This window comes from Diplotaxodon limnothrissa, linkage group LG17 (assembly GCF_057381915.1).
Source record: "Diplotaxodon limnothrissa isolate DT_005_m linkage group LG17, D_limnothrissa_male_GT1.1, whole genome shotgun sequence".
Lineage (NCBI taxonomy): Eukaryota > Metazoa > Chordata > Actinopteri > Cichliformes > Cichlidae > Diplotaxodon > Diplotaxodon limnothrissa.
The window spans coordinates 42,314,221-42,337,516 of record NC_140612.1 but is presented as its reverse complement, the minus strand read 5'-3'; the positions used below and the strand labels follow the sequence as shown (position 1 = coordinate 42,337,516).

The following is a 23,296-nucleotide window of genomic DNA, read 5'->3' as shown; positions in this document are numbered from 1 at the left end:
CATGGGGCAAACACTCTACCTACTGAGCTATCTCCTCCTTGTAGAAACAAAATACTTTGAGCACTCAGAGTTGAAAAACACTATATAATGACGATAACAGAGTATTGCTGTTATTATGATAATGAGGATATAATGATAAAAATGCTGTTAATGGAATTGATGATGATGATAATGATGCTAATGCTGAGTGATGTCTACAGATCTCAGGGGAAGGAGAAAGAAGCTGAGGCTCTGCTCAAGGACTCGATTCGCTTTGGTCCACATTTTGCTGATGCTTACTCCAGTTTGGCATCACTCTATGCTGAACAGGTAACTCAAACCACAAACAAAAATGTACATACATTGTAATGTATCACATTCTATTACTGTGCCTGAAAGGCTGTTGTAACTCTTTTTAATCCTTTCTGATTGTTCTTTGTTCTCCCACAGAAACGCTTTTCTGAAGCCAATGAAGTTTATTTAAAAGGTATAGAGAACTGTCCCGACAGCTCCGACCTGCATAACAACTACGGCGTGTTTCTGGTGGATACGGGTGAGTTGAACCTTCCAGTTTTCCAAACGCAGGCTTACTTTAACTAAAAGATTCAAACACTGACCATATATAAGCCTGTTTTAAAGGACTTCATTTTTCTTCCTTTCAGAATTTTAAAAATGAACCCACAGCCAGAGAACTGAGCCTTAATATAATAATCTATACTGTATCAAAATTTGAGTGGGCTTCTGATTAACACCCCAGAGAAATTCACATTTAGCAACAATTTCAAAAAATGAATGTAAGTATTTGGCCCTTTGGTAATCAAATATTAAACTGGTGGAAGAAAAACGAAAAATACATATATAAAGCACCTCTATGTCACGGCGGAGCACCTGGGGGTGTTTGAGGTGTGGACCCAAAAGCGGGTTCATACCTCAAAAAATGAAGTGTAACATAAGGCAAACCGTTTATTTAGGGTGATAACAAAAACAAAGGCAAAGGCGAACTGAGGCAAAGAATAATAAACCTAAACTGGGAACAGATAGAACAAGACAAGAAAACTGTGACATGAACCTGAACAGAAGCATGAAAAACGCAGACTTGACAAAACATGAAAAATCCATAGACATGAGGCGAGCAGACGACCTGACACTTAACAGAGGGACGCAGAGGACTTAGATACAAGGGTAACGACTAATCTGACTGAGCTGGAGCTGTTTTGCAAAGAAGAATGGGCAAGGATTTCAGTCTGTAGATGTGCAAAGCTGGTAGAGACAGACCCTAAAAGACTGGCAGCTGTAACTGCAGCAAAAGGTGGTTCTACGACTCAGGGGGCTGAATAATTACACACACCCCACTTTGCAGTTATTTATTTGTAAAAAATGTTTGGAATCATGTCTGATTTTCGTTCCACTTCTCACGTGTGCACCACTTTGTGTTGGTCTTTCACCTGGAATTCCAATAAAATTGATTCATGTTTGTGGCTGTAATGTGACAAAATGTGGAAAAGTTCAAGGGGGCCGAATACTTTTCCAAGCCACTGTAACTTAAAGTAAAACAAACCACTCAGAGGACAGGAAGACTAGTAAATAAGGAGACACAGAAGAAACATAAACTAGGCAAAAACCCAATGAAGACAAACTAATTATGATATTAGAACTTAACATTATATCAATATATAATAAGCAATAAAAATACAAAAAAACTCAAAAATGCTGGGTCACGGACCGAGCCCCTTGACACTCTGGGTCCACTCAGTGGAAGAATTGTATGAGATTATCTCTCCAAAATAAAAGTTTGTGCTAAAAAACAGACCCGAGTCTGTCAAATGCTAGGGACAATGTGGTAACATAATGGCTGAGCATTACCATATATTATACCGCATATTTTGCATATGTATTAACAGAAAGAGAACAGAATGGAAATAAAAGAGGGACTGAGAAAGAAAAACATGGACAGAGAGCTACTTGTACTGGTCAATATTTTGACTGTTTTGCCCTTTTTCACAAAGTATATGCTTATAGACTGCTCAAAAAACATTGTTTGATGGACGTCTCAATGCATTCTCAATCAGGTAAGTAAATCTCCAAAGGTTGATTCTGTTGATCTGGACATTTTCAGTGGGAGAAATGTTTCATCACTCATCCAAGTGGCTTCTTCAGTCTCAGCTGACTGAAGTTTTCCCCAATCTTATAAACAGTACAGCACAATGACTGAAACCAGCCCACTAAAGGAACAATGAGCTTGGAGGTGCTAGTTTCAGTCATTATGCAAATGTACTGTACCACTGAAAACGCTACGACCAGATGAACAGAATCAACTTTTGGAGATTGTTCGATGGAAATAAAAAAATTATCAACCTACAGAGGGTTAAATTCAAAAGACACCCTACATCAAAGTCCATTTTGCAGAAATGTCATTGCAGCAACTGAAATTGTTTACGGTAGTTTGCGGCTGCTGATGGGGTTGCAAATTAATACAATGCCAATGTTCTTCACTGATAGGAAGTGACACACCAGCGTGCTCTTTAATTCACTCCTCCCCATAACACTTCTTTCCTTTCCTCCCTCTTTTCATTCATTCTTACACTTTCGTTTCCCCCAGGAGAAGGACAGCGGGCAGCTGCTCACTACCAGCAAGCTGTGCGACTCAAACCGGCACATTACGTAGCCATGGTAAACCTGGGCCGTCTGCTCCGATCGTCCAATGAGAATAAAGAAGCTGAGTCTTGGTACAAAAGGTGAGCAAAATAGTTTTTCTAAGAAGAACAAAAGTATCTGTCAGCAAAAGTACCTATCTGTGCTGCCGTGTGGCTAAAAATGAGTTTCACATACATGTTCAGAACATTCAGAATTGACAGGATCCAAAAATAATAGAATCCTCAGTGCACGACAGGAATACACTCGACAGAGCCTTACAAAACTCTGTTGTTCAGCTCCTGTCAGAAAAACTCTCTCATATGATTAGACACTCAGAGTGGCGAGTTTAACACATTTCTTCTCGTGAAAAGGAGCAAAAGTCTTTGCCAGTGCTCGTCAGGGCGATCCTGTCGAGCCTTTTTATTGTCATGGTGTGCTGTGGCAGGCACGATGTAGGACCCAAACGCAGGCCCCGGAGACAGAATGATAAACTAAAAGAGGCATCTTTATTGCACTGTAGTAAAAAGGATAATAGAAGCAAAAATCCAATCCGGACTAGACCCTGAACAAAGGGAACACGGAGCACAGGGACAGGAGTAACAAACTGCAAGATGAAACACGACTGACTAGGGAACAAGAAAATAAACATGACAGAACTAAACCTACACTAAACATGAGGGGCACAGGAACCAAAACCTAAGAACTAGAGATCATCTAGAAATACAAAACAGAAACCAAAACACTAGCAGTCATAAGCCACGATGAAAATCGAAGATCACTAATAGTACGAAATTCAAAACACTGTCACCGACCCAGGACCGTGACATTTATACATTTCTCTAATCTTGTTCTGGGAAAAGAAATGTGTCAAAAGAAATCAGTTTACTTACACATCGTGCTAGAATACTTGTAACCAATCCCCTGCTCTCTCTGTCCTGGTCGTTGTGTCCTTGGGCAAGACACTTCACCTACCGCCTACTGGTGATGGCCAGAGGGGCCGATGGCGCGATATGGCAGCCTTCTGTCAGTCTGCCCCAGGGCAGCTGTGGCTACAACTGTAGCTGCCTCCACCAATATTGCTCTGTATCTATAAATTCCAGGTCATACAAATGAATGATGAAGAGTCATCGAAGCACGTTTCTTTTTCCAAAATGCTTTTCCTGAAGTTGTTGAGTGTTGTTTCATGCCGATATCCAGTCCCCCTTTGCTATGTAACATATCACCTGTGAGGGCAGCTGTTTTTGGATCAGTATCTGTTGAGGTTTGTGCTGTGGCAGGCCCAAATGCAGGACTTGTACGTGTAAAGGTAAACTCAAAGCAGAAGTTTTATTTGCTGAGAAAAACTCTCACACTGAATACTAGAAACTCAAACCAGAAAAGTTACCAGGGACACTGAAATCACCAAATAGAATCCAAGCACAAACTTTTGGGTGTTCTAGATGTTTCCTAGATGACATCTTGGCTCATTGTGTAGACTGGGCCATCAAACTCATTTCGCGGGCCACATACAGCCCACTTTCACCTTAACTGGGACAGACCAGTGAAATTCCCCTTTCTGTAGAGAATATGTCTGTGAAGGTTCTCAGTCATCCAGGAGCTTAGAAAGAAAAGCGTCTGGACTACTTTAAGTTTCATTTCAAGGAGCTTCTTCAGCTCTGAGAGCAACTGGTGAACAGTTCCAGATTTTAAGCCCTATGGGTGTGTGTCCCTAAGAGGGGCCTGGACGCCCTATTGGTCCTCTACCTAATCACATGAGGTAAGGTGTGAAAACGATTGCATAAACTATGGATTTACATCACCCTCCCAGTCATTTTCCTGCTGCTGGCCTCCCCCTCCCAAACAGCAGTTTGAGTAACAGGTTAGAGGGTTTTTTTTCTTGTGCACGGCATCAGTCAGTGTCTGTGGAAAATGGATGGGACAGATGATAAACTCCAGCTCGAATGACGAAGCAGGAAGAAATTTCTTCAAAAGTGGGACACTTGGAGCGACAGGTTTAATGCCTTTGTTCTCTTTCAAAGGAAGAAACGACAACATAGTTAAAGTCTATGTGTGAGTGCACTTCAGGGCGATCCTGCTGAGCCTTTTTATGCGTCTCTCTGTTCATACACTTGTTCTGGGAAAAGATATGTGTCAAAAGAAATCAGTTTAGTTACACTGCGTGCTGGAATACCAGACAGCAGAGAGAGACATAGCATGGAGTGAAGCACAGACAGAGAGAGACTCCTCTTTCTGCGGGTTGTTCTTGTGGTCTGAACTAGGACTGGGCAATATGGCCCAAAATTCATATCTCGATATTCTTTAGCTGGATGGTGATATATGATATATATCTCGATATTTTTTTAAAGCCATAAAGTAAGAACAAAAAGAGAGTTCTTCGCCAAAGCTGTGTCCCAGATCTCACACAGGCACTTTTATTAACATACAGCGCAGATGTACAAGAAAAAATTACTCAGAAATAAATTATCAGCATTTATTAAATAATAATGCTCCATAAATAAAATAAAACAATGTTGTTTTTGTCCATAACAAAAAGCTCACAATTGTGCAGTCAAAATGTAAACTAACAGACGCTGAGCATAGGGCTGCTCGATATAACGATATATATATCGGATGACGATATAAAAACGTCTATCGTTTCATTTTACGCTGTCGTTTGTTTCGTGGTGTCGCAAAATAAACTGTTTACGGGAATATTTTTTTATCGTTTTGATGGTCACTGTAGTGGCTTTATTAATTTGTTAAAGTTCTCTTTCTCTTCTATGTAATATAACCACACTACGGACGGACAAGCGCCTGTTTTTATGTGTTGCCGTTAGCAACAACGACAGTAAAACAATGGCATGGCTCCGCCGTCTGCTTGTTTGTTTTGCATATTAACCTTTCACAATAAAGCTGAAGATCCTGTTGAGACTCTTTAAAATAAACTGAATCACGTGAAAGATGCAGAGTATTTACGGATGAGAAGCCAAAAAGAGTCGCCAGGTGCTAAAAATAAAAATGGACGAAAGAGAGGCAAACTTGCAGCTCCACAAGTATAATTATAACGTAACATAGACTATATCGATATAAACGATATTGTCACATCTCACATCTCATATCGATATATTTAAAAACTCGATATATCGCCCAGTCCTAGTCTGAACCCAGAAATTAAATTGATATTGGCAATCAAATTACTGAAACACTTTTAAGCACGATTGCTCAGTTGTTATCACTTTGCTTTGAGGCACCTGCTGTTGTTGTGTTTTGTCATTGTTTGAATAAAATTGAAATTGAATTGAATTTTGCTTCATGCAAGGATTTCTTTGAGGAACTTTGAGTCCTTAACCGAGGCATAGACCTATAACTGGAATTAAACACTGGAGGTTCCCACTGGTCCTAATATTTAGGATGGGTTAAGAGAATAATCTTCTTATGGGGATCAAAAAGCTGGCGTCTTTCTGGGACCCTTTAAAGTTGTGACATTCAGATGAAGTACTCCAGGGTTTACAACAAGTTTGTATATATAGTGGGTCATGTACAGGTCCGAGTCCCCTGCACAGAAACCCTGATATCCATCCAACCATTAGTAAAAAAGGTTAAAATGCATAGAATAAAGTGCTTTCTTGAATTATGTGTGAATGGGTAAATGAGGTTTAATACAGTTGTTTTCAGATGCCAGTCTGTCTACCATTGAGTCTCTAATCCCCTCCATTGAAAACCATGACCTTTGACCTTTGTATGAAGGGCACTGCAGGTGACAAGGAAGGTGGACATTCTGACACCACTTGGAGCATTATACTACAACACAGGTCGCTACGAGGAGGCTTTGCAGGTGTACAGAGAAGCTGTGGCCCTGCAACCGGAGAGCACCGACATCTGGCTGGCTCTCGTGAGTAGGCATACATACTCAGACTTACTAAGAATAGCATTTAGTTTCTTGTGCGTTAGTTGGAAAGGAGACCACGTGCTAACCATAACTTGTTTCACACAAAAACTCTCTATGTATGTTTCAGGCTCAGGTTTTAGCAATGGCTGGTCGTACCAAAGAGGCAGAGAAGATGATGCTCGATGTCATATCCAGAAAAGGCAACTGCATAGAATGTTACCGCCTCCTGTCTGCAATCTACAGCAAGCGTGGCAACTACACAGAGGTAGGTATCGCGTCTGCTTTACATAAGAGCAACTGCTAATGATCTTTCTGAATCTGTTGTGTTAGCACCAGCAGCGTGTACGGCCGTCAGTGTTTATGACCCAGTTTGACAGAAGAGATGGTAAATGGACTGGTAGTTATATGGCGCCTTTCTACTCCAACTGAGCACTCAAAGCACTTTTTAGTACAAGCTGCAATCACTCTCAAAAATATTCATACAAGAGTCATCAGGACACTTGTATCCACTGACACTCCGATGCATTGGTATCTTTTTTTTTTTTTTGCCTGTCCCATTTGGTTCTTTAGCCGTCAGAATTGTTGTCTGAAGACCAACAAGGATACCCAATGGATTTATTTTGCCAAATGGATCATCGTGGCATTGCCGTATTGGTCCATTTGATCGACCTTTGTTTTTATTATTTATTTTATTTTATTTTCAATTGTTACAGACGGGACAGACATGAGTCAGGGATAGGAAAGGGAGAAAGAAAGAGGAAGGAAAAGAAAAACAGAAGGGGAGAGGGACAGTGAGAAAGGGGGGGAGAAAAAATAAAATCTCCTGGATCACCTTTTGAGAGAAGAAGAATAGAAAACAAGCAAAAAAAACCAAAGCAACATACTAAACACAACACCATCGCATTAATCTAGCTAAGTGTAAACAGCAGTAAATACTAAATATTCAATGTTGTTGTGCAGCATGCAGGACAGACAGCGCACAATGTGCTTTGAAGTAGCAGCCAAGAAAGGTGTAATTTAAGTCTACGAACAGTGAACACCCGTGTGCACACCTGTGTGGATCAGCGCGCTTGTATTCAAATGGTTTCCACATGTAATGGTCTGCAAGAGGATGTAGAGAGCCATAGCCCCGCCCCCCAGGGCATGAAGCAGGCATGGAGGAGATCCAGGCCCCAGACATCCAGAGGCCCCAGAGTGCGAGAGCCCAAGGAGGACCACCGGAGGGCATCCGTGCCACCCTCATGGGAAGGGCTGAGGATCCCCAGACGAGGCATCACCCAGTAGCCACCGAGCAGAAGCTAGAGGGGGCTGCACCGGCGTGCCCGCCGGCTCTGCCGGCAGCCAGCTGTGTCAGAGTGAACTGAGCCGCAGGCCCAGAGGCCGGAGGCCCGAGGGCCCCCCGCACCCCGGAGGAGGCCTGACTGAGCAACAGGCGCCAGGCCCCGCCAGGTAGCCACCGGGAGTGAGCCGGTACATACCTGAGTGCCCAGCCCCAGACACCAAGAACCACCAATGCACCGACCCCTGAGGGCATCAGTCACCGGCAGGGAGTGTGGTGAGGTGAGATAGGCCCTGGAGGGCCTGGGAGTTCCCAGAGAGGTGGAGTCTAAGACCCGACCTGACATATAGACACAGACAAACAGGCACACACAGACACAAACATGCATTCCCACCCTCATGCACACATATACAAACACTCAGCACTCACCCAACGTAAGGATTGGACATGTACACACAATCACACTCCCCAAACATGCTCTATACCCCGGGTCCAGGTACCCTCGCCCCCAGAGGGGGAGACAGAACCCAGACCCAAGAGATGTTACCCTTCCCCCCGGGGTGGAGGCAAGCAGACCGTCCCAGGCTCCGCAGCAGCAGGGAGGCCAATCGGACAGCCAACATCTCCTCCCAGCCCCCCCGCCCCGATGGCTAGCAGAGAACGGGGGTGTGTGAAGACCCCATACCTCCCTCCCCCCGCTCATGTGTAGTGTTGCTGCGTGTTGTTTAAAGTGCATTTAAAACAAGGGAGAGCATGGTGCTGCTGCTGCCAGAGAGCAGCAGGTGTCAGCACGGCCCCTCACGAGAACCCTCAATGTCTACATGGATTTAAAATTGAGAGGTGGGCACCGGTGCCAGAGGTAGGTTTGAGTATACAGACCGTCCACTGGACGCCGTTAACGTGCCCACCCTCAAGGCCCTATATATATGTGTGTGTTATGAGAGTGTAAGTAATGTGGATGTCTAAGTTGTGAGATAAAATTGAGGCACAGGTGGCCAGAAGGGGACAGAGGGGGGGGAATGTCTCCCCTGCACCCTGGTGACACACCCGCACCCCAAGGCCCTACCTGTGTGGGTGAGTGTGGTGGAGCGGGAAGAGGGAGGTAGCCAGGGATGGGGAGGAAAAGGAGGGAGGGGAGGATGCCCCTCCCTAGGGCCAGCTCCCCCGCTGGCCCCAGTAGGCACCCCCGTCCTCTGGTACCCACCAAGGCAAGGGAGCCCAGGTCCATCCAGACCGGGGCCTACGGTAGCACTGCCAAGCCCCACAGGACCCGGGGCAGCCCACCCTACCCCACCGCAGAGGAAACTGTACCCACCCCAACATTCAATCGTCTCCCATACTACACAAGACAACAGACACCCAGGTTAAGTTTATTCTCCACCTTTCCTATGTCTCTCCCCCACCTGCAGAGTGGACTCCTGCAAGGATGCATTGGTATCTTGCCTAAGAATTCTTTGACATGTAGATAGGGTTAGGTATTGTTTAGGTTTTATCCGATACCGGTGCCAAACCGGTACTTTTGAAACTGTGCCGGTGCTTAAACGGTGCTCGAACTGGTGCTTAAAGAATGGAGAACACAAACTTTGTCCAAAAACCTCTCATGTGTAGCTGTTTTTTTGTAAAAAGATAACAATGTTAGCCTTTTCTGCAGCTATAGGGCATATATGGTATCACTCTTGTCTGGAAGCAGTGCTTAAACAATGGAAAAAACACAAACTTTGTCCAAAAACCTCTCATGTTTAGCTGTTTTCCACTTTTTCTTTGGTCATTTTTGGCCAGGGTGAAGGGAGTACCTGCCATCAAACAAGAAGGCAGCCGCATGTAACTACGACGGTGTTTGCTAGTTCACCTTACATGCATTAATGTAATAACGTGGTTAGCCTACTCAACGTAAATTACACACGAACAACATTAAGCTACACACGCAGAGAAGAACGGCTGCTGCTGCATCATCATCCTCATCATTTCTGCTACACTGGCAGGGCTAGGGGCCAGGACTCTCCTCTTCGGGTTCTTGGGGGATGTTGCTAACTCCGGGTCCGATAACAGGCACCACACCCGCAGTAGATGTGCTCGGTGTGAGGTCTCACAGCAAGCTATCAAACACAGCACATTTCTCGGCTTTTACCAATCAGTCAAGTCTGGAGTGTAATGATTCGTGTGTTGAATGATGATACATGAATGTATGCCTTGCACAAACCAAGGTGGTAGAGAATCTTATTTATATACAGTACAAGACTGAACGTAAGTTTATATGTATGTAGGAGAAAAACCTCCTAACATATGGGTAAGACGCTGTTATGCATTCTAAATCATCCTCATCTCCCTGACCATCCCATGAGGCCAATGGGAAATTAGGATTCAGTTGTAATTTCTTACAAAAATCTGCCCCAAAATAACAGGCGATCGTGGCTCAAGAGTTGGGAGTTCGTCTTGTAATCGGAAGGTTGCCGGTTCGAGCCCCGGCTCCGACAGTCTCGGTCGTTGTGTCCTTGGGTAAGACACTTCACCCGTTGCCTACTGGTGGTGGTCAGAGGGCCCGGTGGCGCCAGTGTCCGGCAGCCTCGCCTCTGTCAGTGCGCCCCAGGGTGGCTGTGGCTACAATGTAGCTGCCATCACCAGTGTGTGGATGTGTGTGTGAATGGGTGGATGACTGAACGTGTAAAGCGCTTTTAGTCCTTAGGGACTAGAAAAGCACTATACAAATACAGGCCATTTACCATTTACCATAACAGTAACATTTTCTCTCATAGAGAGTTTATCAAAGAGTCGTTGGTAGACTCTGCCATGTTAATATACACTGATTTAAAAAAAACAAAGCAAAAACAAAAAAGAAGCATTTGAGAATGTTTTCAAATTCACCATCTGGCCCTGAATGGACGGACGGATCTGGAGCTTCAGTTAATAAACAAGCAATTTTGACATTTTCTCCCTGGCTCTGGACTAGAGCTGTGATGTCACAGCCCGCTGATTAGTTTTTGTAAGTAGGATAATGACAAAGTTTGTGATTACAGGAGAGCTAGCAGCAATGCAATCAATGAAAGGCACTGTGACAGAAAGTAAGTAGTTAAAGGAAGTGACCGGATAGGCCTGAATGGACTTGGACTGAAATGGGACAAACTGGCAGCTGTTACAACTGATGGTTGTCCAGATCTGAGAGGGAGAAGTTCTCAGATGCAGAATGGGCAGAATGGGAGTCGGATCCTGCATTTGCTGTTGTGATTATACTTAACGTTTTCACCTCAGACATTGAACCTGATACTAATGCACTTGTTCAAGCTTAGATAAGACTAGATTTCTCTTACCAAGCAAGAAAGAAGAACTGAGAAACTGCAGGTGAAGTTATTAATTTACAAGCAAAATAGTAATAGCACTTTCTTAAAAACTTTGATGCCTTCACTGTTCATGGAAACCTCAACATTGACGTTTACCTAAAGCCAACACACACAGACCAGTATCTCCTCTTTGACTCCCACCATCCTCGGGAACACAAACTTGGAGTAATCAGGACCCTACAACACCGGGAAGAAAATGTTCCCTCTAAGCCAGAAGGGAAAGAAAGGGAACACACACATAAAGCAAGCCCAAACAGAAACAGAGTATGCTGTGTAATGCAGCGAGCAGTGCTCAGACCTCTACGTCTGCATTTAAAGGATAACGGTCACTCTTTCAAGGATGCCAATGTTCACATGGTTTAAAAAAGGAGTGTGATTGACTATGTTTGAACAGAGGGGGTGGCTTACAACACCAAGTGCCTCCTACAATGCAGTTTTGAGATCCCCTTCCGAGCACTTTAATCCCCACTAACATCTTGCATCAAACATCTTCAAGAAACTTGAAGATGTCCAGATGTTTTTCTTTCCAAGCTCCTTAGACTGCCACATTTGACTGAGAGCCTACACACACATACAGTCAGACTAGCATGTAGAGTTCGACAGGTCTGTTCACCTGCAGTGTGTGTGTGTGTGTGTGTGTGTGTGTGTGTGTGTGTGTGTGTGTGTGTGTGTGTGTGTGTGTGTGTGTGTGTTTTCCAGGCTCTGGAGGCTTTGGACAAGGCCCTGCAGCAGAATCCCAGTGACCTGACAGTGAGAGCAGAGCTATATTTTTCCAAAGGGAACCAGCTCAGAGAGATGAACCAGCTGGACCGAGCCTTTGAGGTACTACAATCTGCACTCTCTGTCACACACAGACTTATCATCTTTCCCCTCTCATATTTTTCTCTCTTTTTCTTCCTGTAAGCAACATGGATTTTCTGTAGCTGCTAATGATGACTCTCTGTCTGTGTTTGATTCTGTGATGCAAACAGTAATGTACAGGGTTCGTATGGGTGTTTGAAATCCTTGAAAATGCTTGAATTTTAATGTTGTCTTTTCAAGGTTTTGAAAAGTGCTTGAATTCAAGATGTGGTGCTTAAAAGTGCTGGAAAGTGTAACTGTATTTCATTCACCACAAATAACTATCTTTTCATATGGTCTTACTGAGGTGATGCGAATTGAAACATGCATTCTTTTTTTTGGTGGGGGGGGGCTGGAAAAGCTGGAAGTCCTTAAAAAGTGCTTGAATTTGACCCCGAAAAAGGTGTATGAACCCTGAATGTAAGAAACGATGCCAGGTACAAAATTACATGGTCTGCAACTGTGCTTAATGCTAACTCAGTCACTTTTACTTTTACTTTTAAACAAAGTATTTTTCTGGTCTGGGCTAATCTTCTCAAGATATTTACAACAAATCACTAAATTTGATCAGCAAAACTGTTTTTTAGACTCACAAATCAAAGCGAAATCAAGTTGTCTTGTAGAGTGTTTTTCCTCCCACTACAGCAGGGGTGGCGAATCGAGGGCCGGTGTCCTGCAGGTTTTAGATGTGTCCTTGGTCCAACACAGCTGATTCAAATGGCTAAATGACCTCATCAGCATGTCTTTGAGTTCTCCAGAGGCCTGGTAACATCATCATATGAATGTGTGTTGACCCTATGGAACGCCAGGACTGCCATAATGAATTAATTAAATACACCATTAAATAATTAATTAAATGTGGCAATAATTAATTAAAATTGGAAATAATTAATTACATAAATATTTACGACACATGTAATTAATTAATTATTTACACATTTAATTAATTATTTATTTATTTTACATTTTAATTAATTATTGCCACATTTAAATAATTATTTAATGGTGTATTTAATTAATTCATTTTGGCACAGTTGACTCCTTCTGGTCTCACCAGGTCTCACCCATTTTATCTGTCAACCTCACCCATCAAACTCAGGGGGCGGGGTTAACGCTGATCGAGTCAAAACCATTGCTTTGGCCTGGTGGCCATTGGTTTTAGCACACAACAACCGGCATGTGGCAGCTAACAGAACTGAACTTTGAAAAACCCTGTTTGTGTGTCACCAAATACCGTTTTAATATTTTTTTAGCCGAGAATGTAGTGGTTTAATCTTCATGTGTCTGGTCGGTTTGTCAAGATACAGCCTCTTTGCAAAAGTGCTTCAATGATTTCGGAGATGTCTGCCCAGTCTGACGGCAAAGCGTGGGATAGACCCGCTCGCCTCGCAAGCAATCGAGCTGTTATTGCCACTGGCAAAGCGCAGGCCTGGTACACAGCTGTAATAACCCCCGCTGACACTGACTTTTTTTACTGAGGTTATATTTATCGGAGTTTTATTTCCTGATGTTCTTATGTGTCCTACGTGTTTCAGTCGCCAATTCTGAATTATAACTAACATTAAAAACATGTTTAAGGAGGAGAGAGAGCAAATAAATTCAATTAACAGCTGATCTTTGGGTTTTTGTTCAGTAATCAACGTGACCTGTGTATAAACGCATAAAAGAAATAACGTTGGTGTTTCCGTCATGTAGTAACTGCTGGCTTTAACTGTACAAAGGTTGTTCGACACTATGAAACACATACAGACTTCATGATGTTCGGCTAATATTTTTATTGTGAATATTAATCATGAGGGTAAACGGCCCTGTACACCACGGAGCGAGGTCAGCATATCCACGATATCCTCAGCTCCATGAGTTAACACAGAGTTTCCCAGCTGACTATCTAACTGTCATCTACGAATATGTCACGGCTCATATCTATATGATTTTACAGGAAATCATCCGTATTACTGCCAACTATTCCAGAGACGTGAAAATCTACAGCATAAAGAACACAAAAATATAGCAGTCTAACGCAACACTGTAACAGAGATGAACCGTCAGTTTGTCGCAGATCAAAGTGGAATGAAAGTGATTGGTTGAACAGGTGTGATCTGTGTTTTCTGCATTTTCATCAGCGTAAGAGACTCAGCAGCAGATTAGAATAACAGTTATACATTTAATAAATCACAAAATTAACAAACCTGTTCGGACAGTTTGAGTTTGTATTCCCTCAGCTGCAGACTCGCTGTTGTTTAAATGTTTGAAAAGGAAGATTAGATATAAAAAACGTCAAACATAGACTCAGTCTGCGTTCACATTTGATATGAGGCCAGCACGTATAGTGGCTGTGTCCTGTTTTAAGATCATACATGTAAAATTGTTGTCTGACCTCCGTCGATCCAGCCGCTCAGAGTCCGTGGTTACCATGGTTACTGCATAAGCAGCTGTAATGTAAACAGCTGGCACAGCGGAAACCTACCAGCAACATGAGTGTTTATGTTTGTCATTGCAAAAGAACCGTCTGAATGGTTAACTGAAGTTAACTTGGATAAATTATAGTTAAGGAGTATCACAGATAACGCCCACGTGAGCTGTGTGACTGTTCACCACTACACTGAAATCAGTAGGCTATTACTGAAATACACGTGCTATATCATAAACTATGATATAAACAGGGAGGTCCTATTAACATGTTTAGTTTTAAAGGACACCTTCCTGCCTTTAGTCTCATTCATGAGCAGTATTAGTTTTCGTCTAACATCCAGAAGTCTGCACCATGTGTTTCATAGTTTCTAACAAGCCTTTGACAGGTAAACATAACATGACCGAAACACCAAAAAAAAAAGGAGAAAAAAAATCACACAAATTATATGTTAACCTCATTTATTTTAGTTAAGTAAACTCTAAAAATTCTAACAGACAGCTGGTGCTTAGAATACAGTTGAATAACTATTAAAAAACAGATGATATAATATTTCTGTCCAGGTTGCAGTCTGCATGATGAACACGCTGTTGCAAACTCTGCTCCTCTCGGTGGAAATGCGCCTTCTCTTCTCTTTCTTTAAAACATTTTATAAGTCAGTTTACTCTCAAAATTCACTGTTAAATCCAAAACACACCAGATAAAGAAAAGCGAATGGTTCAGTCTAACACATGTGAACCATTAAACGTCTGTAAAACTGTGCAGTTCTGAAACGTAACTTTAACCTCAGCCAAACCGATTTGCTCAGTTGTAAATAAAACAGCGAAGTAAACGTGACCCGACAGACAAAACCTGAGTGAATTAAGTCCAGCGTTTAACCACTGAGAGCTAAAACTCAGGTGAGGTTTCAAAGCTGTGCCAGTGATCGGACATCAGCCGCTGATGAAGCTGTTCGCCTATAAAGTGCTCTGTTGGGAAACAAGCTCCAGCAGCTCTGCGCTCGGGGAAAACACTATATTTACTTATCTTGTGCAGAAAAATGCGCTGACATTGCTTTATATCGAGCACCGGCTGCCCAGTTAAACTGTGACTATCACCAGGTAACGTGGGCGCGTTTCTTGAATTAGCAGCAGGTGTTAAACAGCTGACAGATGAGGAAGAGGAGGATGCATGCAGGTAAACTGAGGGTCTGTTGAGCTGATCGCTGGTGTCGTGAGAAAAATGTCAGCTCGTTCTTTATGTTACAGAAGCACAGAGACACAAGACCAGGCGGAAAGAGACGATCGTTCGGTGAAAATGAGAATCTGCGAATGCAACATGTGGAACACGGAGAGTGGAATAAACAAACCGGTTAACGTACACCCCCCCCCCCCCCCAAAAAAAAAAACAAAACAAAACAAAACAAACAAACAAAAAAAAAAACCAAACTATAAAAAACTAAAGAAAACAAACAAACAGTTAAGCTGGAACACCGGGGCTGTGAGCTCGGTGCACTCTGTCAGCTGACTGTTAGCAGAGCGAGTGACATCTCTGAAAACATCTGAGCACTTTTGCAAACGTGCTCTATGTTGACAACCTGACCAGACGTGTGAAGATTACGGCGCGACATTCGCGGCTAAAACACTGTTAAAAGTGTAGTTGGTGACAGAAAAACGGGGTATTTTAAAACTACACCACCACCATTGCTGCCTGTGATTTGAAATGCATTCTGGGATACCTGGCTGCCCCAAGTCTACACAAGCAATCGATTATCTAGGATCGACCTGTCTTGACTTATTTTGCACGGCAACCAATCAAATGTTAGAGAAGCTGCATGGCAGCGTTAACCCCGCCCACTTAGTTTGATGGGTGAGGCTGACAGATAAAATTATTTCAAGGGGAGAGATGAAGGGGACAAAAGTGCCAAAATGAATTAAATAAATAAATCATTAAATAATGAATTAAAACTGTCAATAATTATTTAAATGTGTTATTAATTAATTAAATATGTTAATAATTAATTATGTCATTAATTAAATAAATATGTCAATAATTAATTAAATGTGTCAATAATTAATCAATTACATGTGTCGTAAATATTTACGTAATTAATTATTTCCGATTTTAATTCATTATTGCCACATTTAATTAATTATTTAATGGTGTATTTAATTAATTCATTATGGCAGTCCTGGCGTTCCATATTGACCAAGGGTGAGATGTAAAAGGAAAAAGGGAGCTTTTAGAGGTTTCTGACAGAGGAGGTTTATTCACTAACAGTACTAGATGGTAACTAGTGCTTTTTAATAAGCAGCTAACAGCACAAAGCATAACCTAACCTCTGGCTAAACTGCTATTTTAGCAAGATAGGAGAGAGCAGAGCGGAGAGCCGGAAGTGGGGCGCCCGATCTGGCTTCCTACACCTCCCCGCCGGATCGGGCTGTACGCTCTACCTCCCCACTGCCTCCCAAAAAGGGAAGAAGAGCAGAGGGGAGAAGAGCAGAGTATTTTCTTTTCTCTCGCGGTTAGCTGACTGCCTTAGCTGCCCAAGTGATGTCAGCCCTTTTTAACCATAGCCAGTGACTGGTCCTCTCAGCAGTGTCAGCTAGTTCTCTTATAGCCTGCCGTTGCGCCTGTCCTCTGATCCCATTCTCTCTAAGCAGCTTTGCTGTTGTACTGGCAACAAAGCCCCTGCACCGCACTTCCACCGGGTGCACTTTGATCTTCCAGCCTAAATAAATAAATGTGTAAAATGACAGAAAAAATCCTGCTCAGAAAATGTCCTTTTCTCCCCATGCTGTGGATCCACTGTGAAAAATAGACATTTCTGAGTGGATAATGAAAAAACAGCAACTTTTCTGTGACTTAATTGTTATTGTTTATCTATTAATTATCAGTGTAGTTTTAAATTTAATTGCAATGGTGGAAATCTTTATCAGTAGGGAATGATGTAAAACCTATGTCCAAAATATGCTGTGCTGTGTGCTTAAACTTCATTCTCTACAATGTGCATAGCATTTGTAACTGCTCTCACAACAAAGGTGCACGGTACGATGCACGGTCCGCCCAAAGTCATTCAAGAGGGTTTTTTTGCTGTTATTTTTGCTTAATTTCCTCAGTTATTAAGTGCAGATTCATCAGGCTCTCCTGTGTCTTTCCTCTGATCTCTCTTGGCATCATATATTTATTGCACATGCCACACATCAACAGAGATGACACAGAGAAAGATGGAGTCTTCTTTGGAGTGAACATAGCGTTGAACTCGGGTATACATCGAGGTTTCGTTTTTTTGTTCTTGTTTTTGTAAAGTTGAGCAATCTCTGGAAATTCAGCAGAAAGTGAACTGAAAGGAATCAGGTCATTAATGTGATTAAAGTCAGGCAGGCTTGTCCCTGCCTGCTGGCCTTCCTCCCACTGTGGAAGTTCCACCCATTCAGAATTGCTGGCACACTCACAAGAAGTCATCCGAGACCGATGGTTGAGATGCAATCTGCAAAGGAAATTTGTGGAGGATACAGGAAACTTGAAATGACTTTCTGAGGAGGCTTGAGAGGAGAGAAAGCAAACAGAACTGCAAGAGACTGATGATTCTGCCAGAAACGCTGATGGACTGAAAAAGAGACTGGAAGAAACAGGGGTGGGGGTCATCTGAGGTCACTGAAGCTTCAAAGAAGGCCATGTCTGTGCACGTGGGATGTTTTATTTCACAGCATCAGCACAGTGTCTAAAGAAGCCAATGTGAGGCTAACAGCCTGAGAAGCAGTTTGAATTTTACACTTTCAATCAAACGCACTGGTTTATAATATTATAATTTTAATCTCTTACTGCCTGTTGTATTCTAAAACTGAAGGCCCCATCTTATCTTAATGACCTTGTAGTACCATATCACCCTATTAGAGCACTTGGCTCTCGCTCTGCAGGCCTACTTGTTGTTCCTAGAGTATTTAAAAGTAGAATGGGAGGCAGAGCCTTCAGTTTTCAGGCCCCTCTTCTGTGGAACCAGCTTCCAGTTTGGATTCAGGAGACGGACACTATCTCTACTTTCAAGATTAGGCTTCAAACTTTCCTTTTTGCTAAAGCATATAGTTAGGGCTGGACCAGGTGACCCTGAATCCTCCCTTAGTTATGCTGCAATAGACGTAGGCTGCCGGGGATTCCCATGATGCATTGAGTTTTTCCTTTCCAGTCACCTTTCTCACTCACTATGTGTTAACAGACCTCTCTGCATTGAATCATATCTGTTATTAACCTCTGTCTCTCTTCCACAGCATGTCTTTATCCTGTCTTACTTCTCTCTCCCCAATCAATCACAGCAGATGGCCGCCCCTCCCTGAGCCTGGTTCTGCTGGAGGTTTCTTCCTGTTAAAAGGGAGTTTTTCCTTCCCACTGTCACCAAAGTGCTTGCTCATAGGGGGTCATATGATTGTTGGGCTTTTTTCTGAATCTATTATTGTACGATCTACTGTACAATATAAAGCGCTTTGAGGCTACTGTTGTTGTGATCTGTATAAATAAATTGAATTGAATTGAATTGAAGTCACAGGATCTCCAGGATGCTGCCGAGCTGAAACATAATCACCTAAATACAACAACACTTTATAAAATGGTATAAAGGTTGGCATATCATGTGATATGTCACAAATTATAGTTAAAACATGTTTGTCTTCCTGACTGATGAGTGTTGTTTCTGACCATATGGATCCCTTCATGACCATCTCTAAAGGTCTCTTCTAGCCAGATAATGTCATGGAGTCAAACTGGACTCAATAAGTTATTGAAACCAATGGCAGAGATTTGATTACAGCGCTCCATCAAAATTTGTGTCTTTTTTGAATGGTCAGATCTTACAAATTGAGTTCAGAGAAGTTCAGGAGCCCAACTCTCCAGATCTGAACCCAGTAGTGAACCTTTAGCATGTGTTGCTGTGGGTTATGTGGCTTAGGTGTAACCGCAACCTACACCAGCTGACCAACTAACTATTAAGTCTGGTCGATTCTGTTCATCTGGATGGTCTAGATGAACAGAGTCGACCGTTTGGGATTTACTCACCTGGATGATTGAGCATGCATCAAGACATATTGAGTCCGGTCCCACTTCTGCTGTTAAAAATGTTGTGAATGGAAAACCCAGAGTTGTAGCTGCTGCTATCAGTTGGTAAATTTACCAGTGAGCCTTTGAGTAATTTTCAGAAAGCAACTGAAGCAACCAGGTACAAAGCTGCAAGGTTTGTACCTGGTTGCATTATGACAAAATAATATGTGTTTACCTGAGATTTGCCCCCAGAGATAACTGAGTCCTCTTCTCTATCACCAGAGTTACAAGCTCGCTGTTGAGCTCAAACCAGACCAATCACAGGCCTGGATGAACATGGGAGGAATTCAGCACATCAAGGTAGAAAAGACACATTTAAAATCTGACAATACAACTGAACACTCCTGACAAACTTTACATGTGTCCGACATCTGCGAGCATCAGCATGTACTGTGATGTTTGTGCTATATAAACTTCTGTCCACTCTACCTCACTCTCTAAATCACTACTGGGGTGGTTGCCCAAGATGTCTGCTGGCTCGTACTGCCCAAGTCTTCCACTACAGAAACCATGTTAGAGGCTGACAGAAACCAACAGCTGTCCTTGGGAAATGGGCCTTGTTGGACCCATCCACCAGTTTGAGCCCAAACCGCACGTCCATTTATTTCACCCCATTCATGGTGATCACTCACCCCCTTCTGTCTCAAAAAGGTCATGGAAACATGTGCAACAGCTGTGAAGCTGAACTACACATAAGCTGCTAGCAAAAACAGTGTCGTGTTGTGCTGTGATTTTGATCCAGGTCAGGCAGATTTAAACCCAACTCAAAATGACCTCAACCTAATGGCAGAGCTCAGCGGCAGCAGGCAGGTCTAATGTGAAATCAGATTTGTAATATGTGTGTGTTTGTTTAGGGAGATTATGCAGCTGCCAGGATGTACTACCAACGCGCCCTCCTTCTCAGTCCAGGTTCCAAACTTCTGAAGGAAAACCTTGCCAAGCTGGACCGACTGGAGAGGAGACTGACAGGGGCTGTGTAGACTGGTGCCAGTGACACGACACAGTGGGACAAACACTTGCTCTGGAGCCCAAACACCACCCATTAAGACTGTTGAATAAACTTAGTCTGTTACGACGATGGGTAGGAGAGAAAAGAAGTAGGGTGAACCTCTCGGGCCTTCAAAGAGACTGGCCCCCAACTACAGGCCCAAAGCCTTTCCTGAAGGATACAAAGAGAAGCTGGTAAGAGCTCTGTGCATTACCAGCCTGCATCAGCTTTTCTTCAACATGCATATCTGTTTTCAACATTTGCGTTTCATTTTCTTTAAGGCACTTAATCAGAGATCTTCCTGAGCTCTGTGCTCTGCCTTTGAAAATGATTCACATATTTACATTAATGCAATAAAAGTGTGCAGATTTAATGAAGGGAACGAGTGGGCAGGTATTTTCCTGACCCTAAGGTATGAATAATAAAATGATGTAGGTTCAGAAGTCACCTGTTTGCTTTGGGGTTCTTTCAGCTCATGGACACGGAGAACATCAGAGCCCACTGTTTCATGCAAACAAACCATGTCCCAACCTGACATAAGACACCTACACTTCACACAAAGACATTTTTGTGAATCAATGCCCATAAACGGAGGTGTATCGATTATTTTTATGCTTTTGCATGAATTAATATTGAAGACAAATCTCAAATCAAGACCAAGTGTAACCTAACTGTTGGTAAGCCTCAGAGCCAAACATTTATGATGTTGGTAACTTCCAGCTTCTGAAAATTCCAAATCCCAGCCAGCAATGATTTCCATCTCCGTCAGTATCACAGCAAACCAACTCACACAAACTCTTGGAACGTGCTGTCATTTGGATTGTTGTTCTTTATCAATTCAAAATGAAGCGTCTCAGCAAAGTTTTTATTGATTACTTATTATTTTAAAATGAGTGGTAGTACAATGTGGCTTTGGAGTTGGAATCAATCAGGCACATTTAACTCTGAGCAACTCTGAAATTCAGCAGAGGAGCTCTTTGCTGAAACAGTGTCTTGATGCTCTGATATTGTATCCACGGGACACAAAAGTAGTCCCATTTCTGCTGTTACAGTTTATGGCTCCTGCCCTCCAGCAGCTGGGGACTTTCAGACTGCTAACTCTGAACTTCTCTGCAGCAGAAGGAAGTTTTGGCTTGACTGGTTCCTTGTACATTGTTCAGTGGTATAAGTGTAACAATGATATGATTGTATTCTCTGATACATTGTGTCCATCATCAAAAATCACACAGGCAGTGTTACGCTGTCTTGTTTGCAGCATTGTCTGTCCTCAGACTTTTAACTTTACATTTTTAGAAAATAAAATTTCCAAACTCTAATTGAAAATGAGCAAACATCAGATGGTGAATAAAAATTTAAATGAGTTCATTACAGACATCAGATTGCCTCTGTCTATAATGTTTTTTCAGCTAAGATAAGCAACGCACACCGCTATCATACTTGAGCTCCATTCTTGGGCCTCATGATTAAATCAGTAACTATATTAACTAAAGAAGGTTATTTAAAGATCTGCAAAGTAAGTGAAGTTTATATTTGTATAACCCAATGGGAAATAAGGACAGATTCATTTGGATCCCACTCTGCTGGGATATTTAAATGAATATATGTGTAAAGCTCTCTTAAAATGTCATTATTCTGGTAACAGCTGCTTCCTCTCTAGATTACCTAAATCATATTTATCTGATCTCCACTTATGGCAGAAGCTAGAATAAACAGCCTGATGTCACAAGTCTTCAGCAAGTAGAATAAGCTAATGTGTCGGCTCCTGTGTGGAGCTCCAACTTGTGGGTTCATGTGCAACATAACCTCTGAGGAATGCTGTTTCGCTGATCGTTGTGGTTTTATTGATTCTCTCGAGTGAATTTTATTGTGGAATGCCAATGAGATGAAAGTGAAGTGACTAGTGCAGTGACTGGGTTGCACCAAGAAAATAAAATATATCTTTTATTAAATGGTGTTTGGAGTTGTTCTTCTTTTAAATGTCTAAGAAAAAAACATGAAATATTCTCAGTAGACAGATTGGGGCTGCAGCTGCAGTAATGCGGACGCTGCACCGGTCCGTCGTGGTGAAGAGGGAGCTGAGTGTAAAAGCGAAGCTCTCAATTTACCGGTCGATCTACGTCCCTACCCTCACCTATGGTCACGAGCTGTGGGTAGTGACCGAAAGAACGAGATCACGGATACAAGCGGCGGAAATGGGCTTCCTCCGAAGGGTGGCTGGCCTCTCCCTTAGAGATAGGGTGAGAAGTTCGGCCATCCAGGAGGGGCTCAGAGTAGAGCCGCTGCTCCTCCACATCGAAAGGAGCCAGCTGAGGTGGTTCGGGCATCTGAGCAGGATGCCCCCTGGGTGCCTCCTGGATGAGGTGTTCCAGGCATGTCCCACCGGGAGGAGGCCCCGGGGCAGACCCAGGACACGCTGGAGAGATTATATCTCTCGGCTGGCCTGGGAACGCCTTGGTGTTCCCCCGGATAAGCTGGAGGAGGTGGCTGGGGAGAGGGAGGTCTGGGCTTCTCTGCTTAGGCTGCTGCCCCCACGACCCGGCCTCGGATAAAGCAGATGAAGATGGATGGATGGAACTTTATCAATAAAACTGTCACGGTCCGCTGTGACGAACCGAGTGGAGAATGCGTGTAATGGACCCAGGTGCGTACACAAGTGAGCAGACGGGAGTGAGCTTTAACAGAAGGCGAGCCTTTTATTGTGGCTGGTAACACGAGAAACAAACAAGAATAAGGGCAGCACAAAAGCAATAACTAAACAGAAACCTAAACTGGGAATGAACTAAGGTAAGGCTATGACTTAGAATACAACAGACCGGGCATGGAAACACGGGGGGTGGGAACACAGACGACGCGACACAGACTGTAAGAAACACAGAGACTAAATACACATGAG

The 23,296-nt window shown here is 42.9% G+C and overlaps 1 protein-coding gene across 1 annotated transcript in view; it reads left to right on the top strand.

The window, feature by feature from the left end:
* Positions 1–21,555, top strand: part of tmtc1 (transmembrane O-mannosyltransferase targeting cadherins 1) — a 90,407-nt gene extending 68,852 nt beyond the window's left edge. The window contains exons 12-19 of the mRNA XM_085376360.1: positions 201–309; positions 430–532; positions 2,579–2,714; positions 6,340–6,484; positions 6,609–6,746; positions 11,795–11,917; positions 19,638–19,715; positions 20,270–21,555. Of these exons, the coding sequence (XP_085232486.1) occupies positions 201–309; positions 430–532; positions 2,579–2,714; positions 6,340–6,484; positions 6,609–6,746; positions 11,795–11,917; positions 19,638–19,715; positions 20,270–20,395 (958 nt within the window). The 3' untranslated portion in view covers positions 20,396–21,555. The remainder of the gene's footprint in view (positions 1–200; positions 310–429; positions 533–2,578; positions 2,715–6,339; positions 6,485–6,608; positions 6,747–11,794; positions 11,918–19,637; positions 19,716–20,269) is intronic.
* Positions 21,556–23,296: the final 1,741 nt, after the last annotated feature.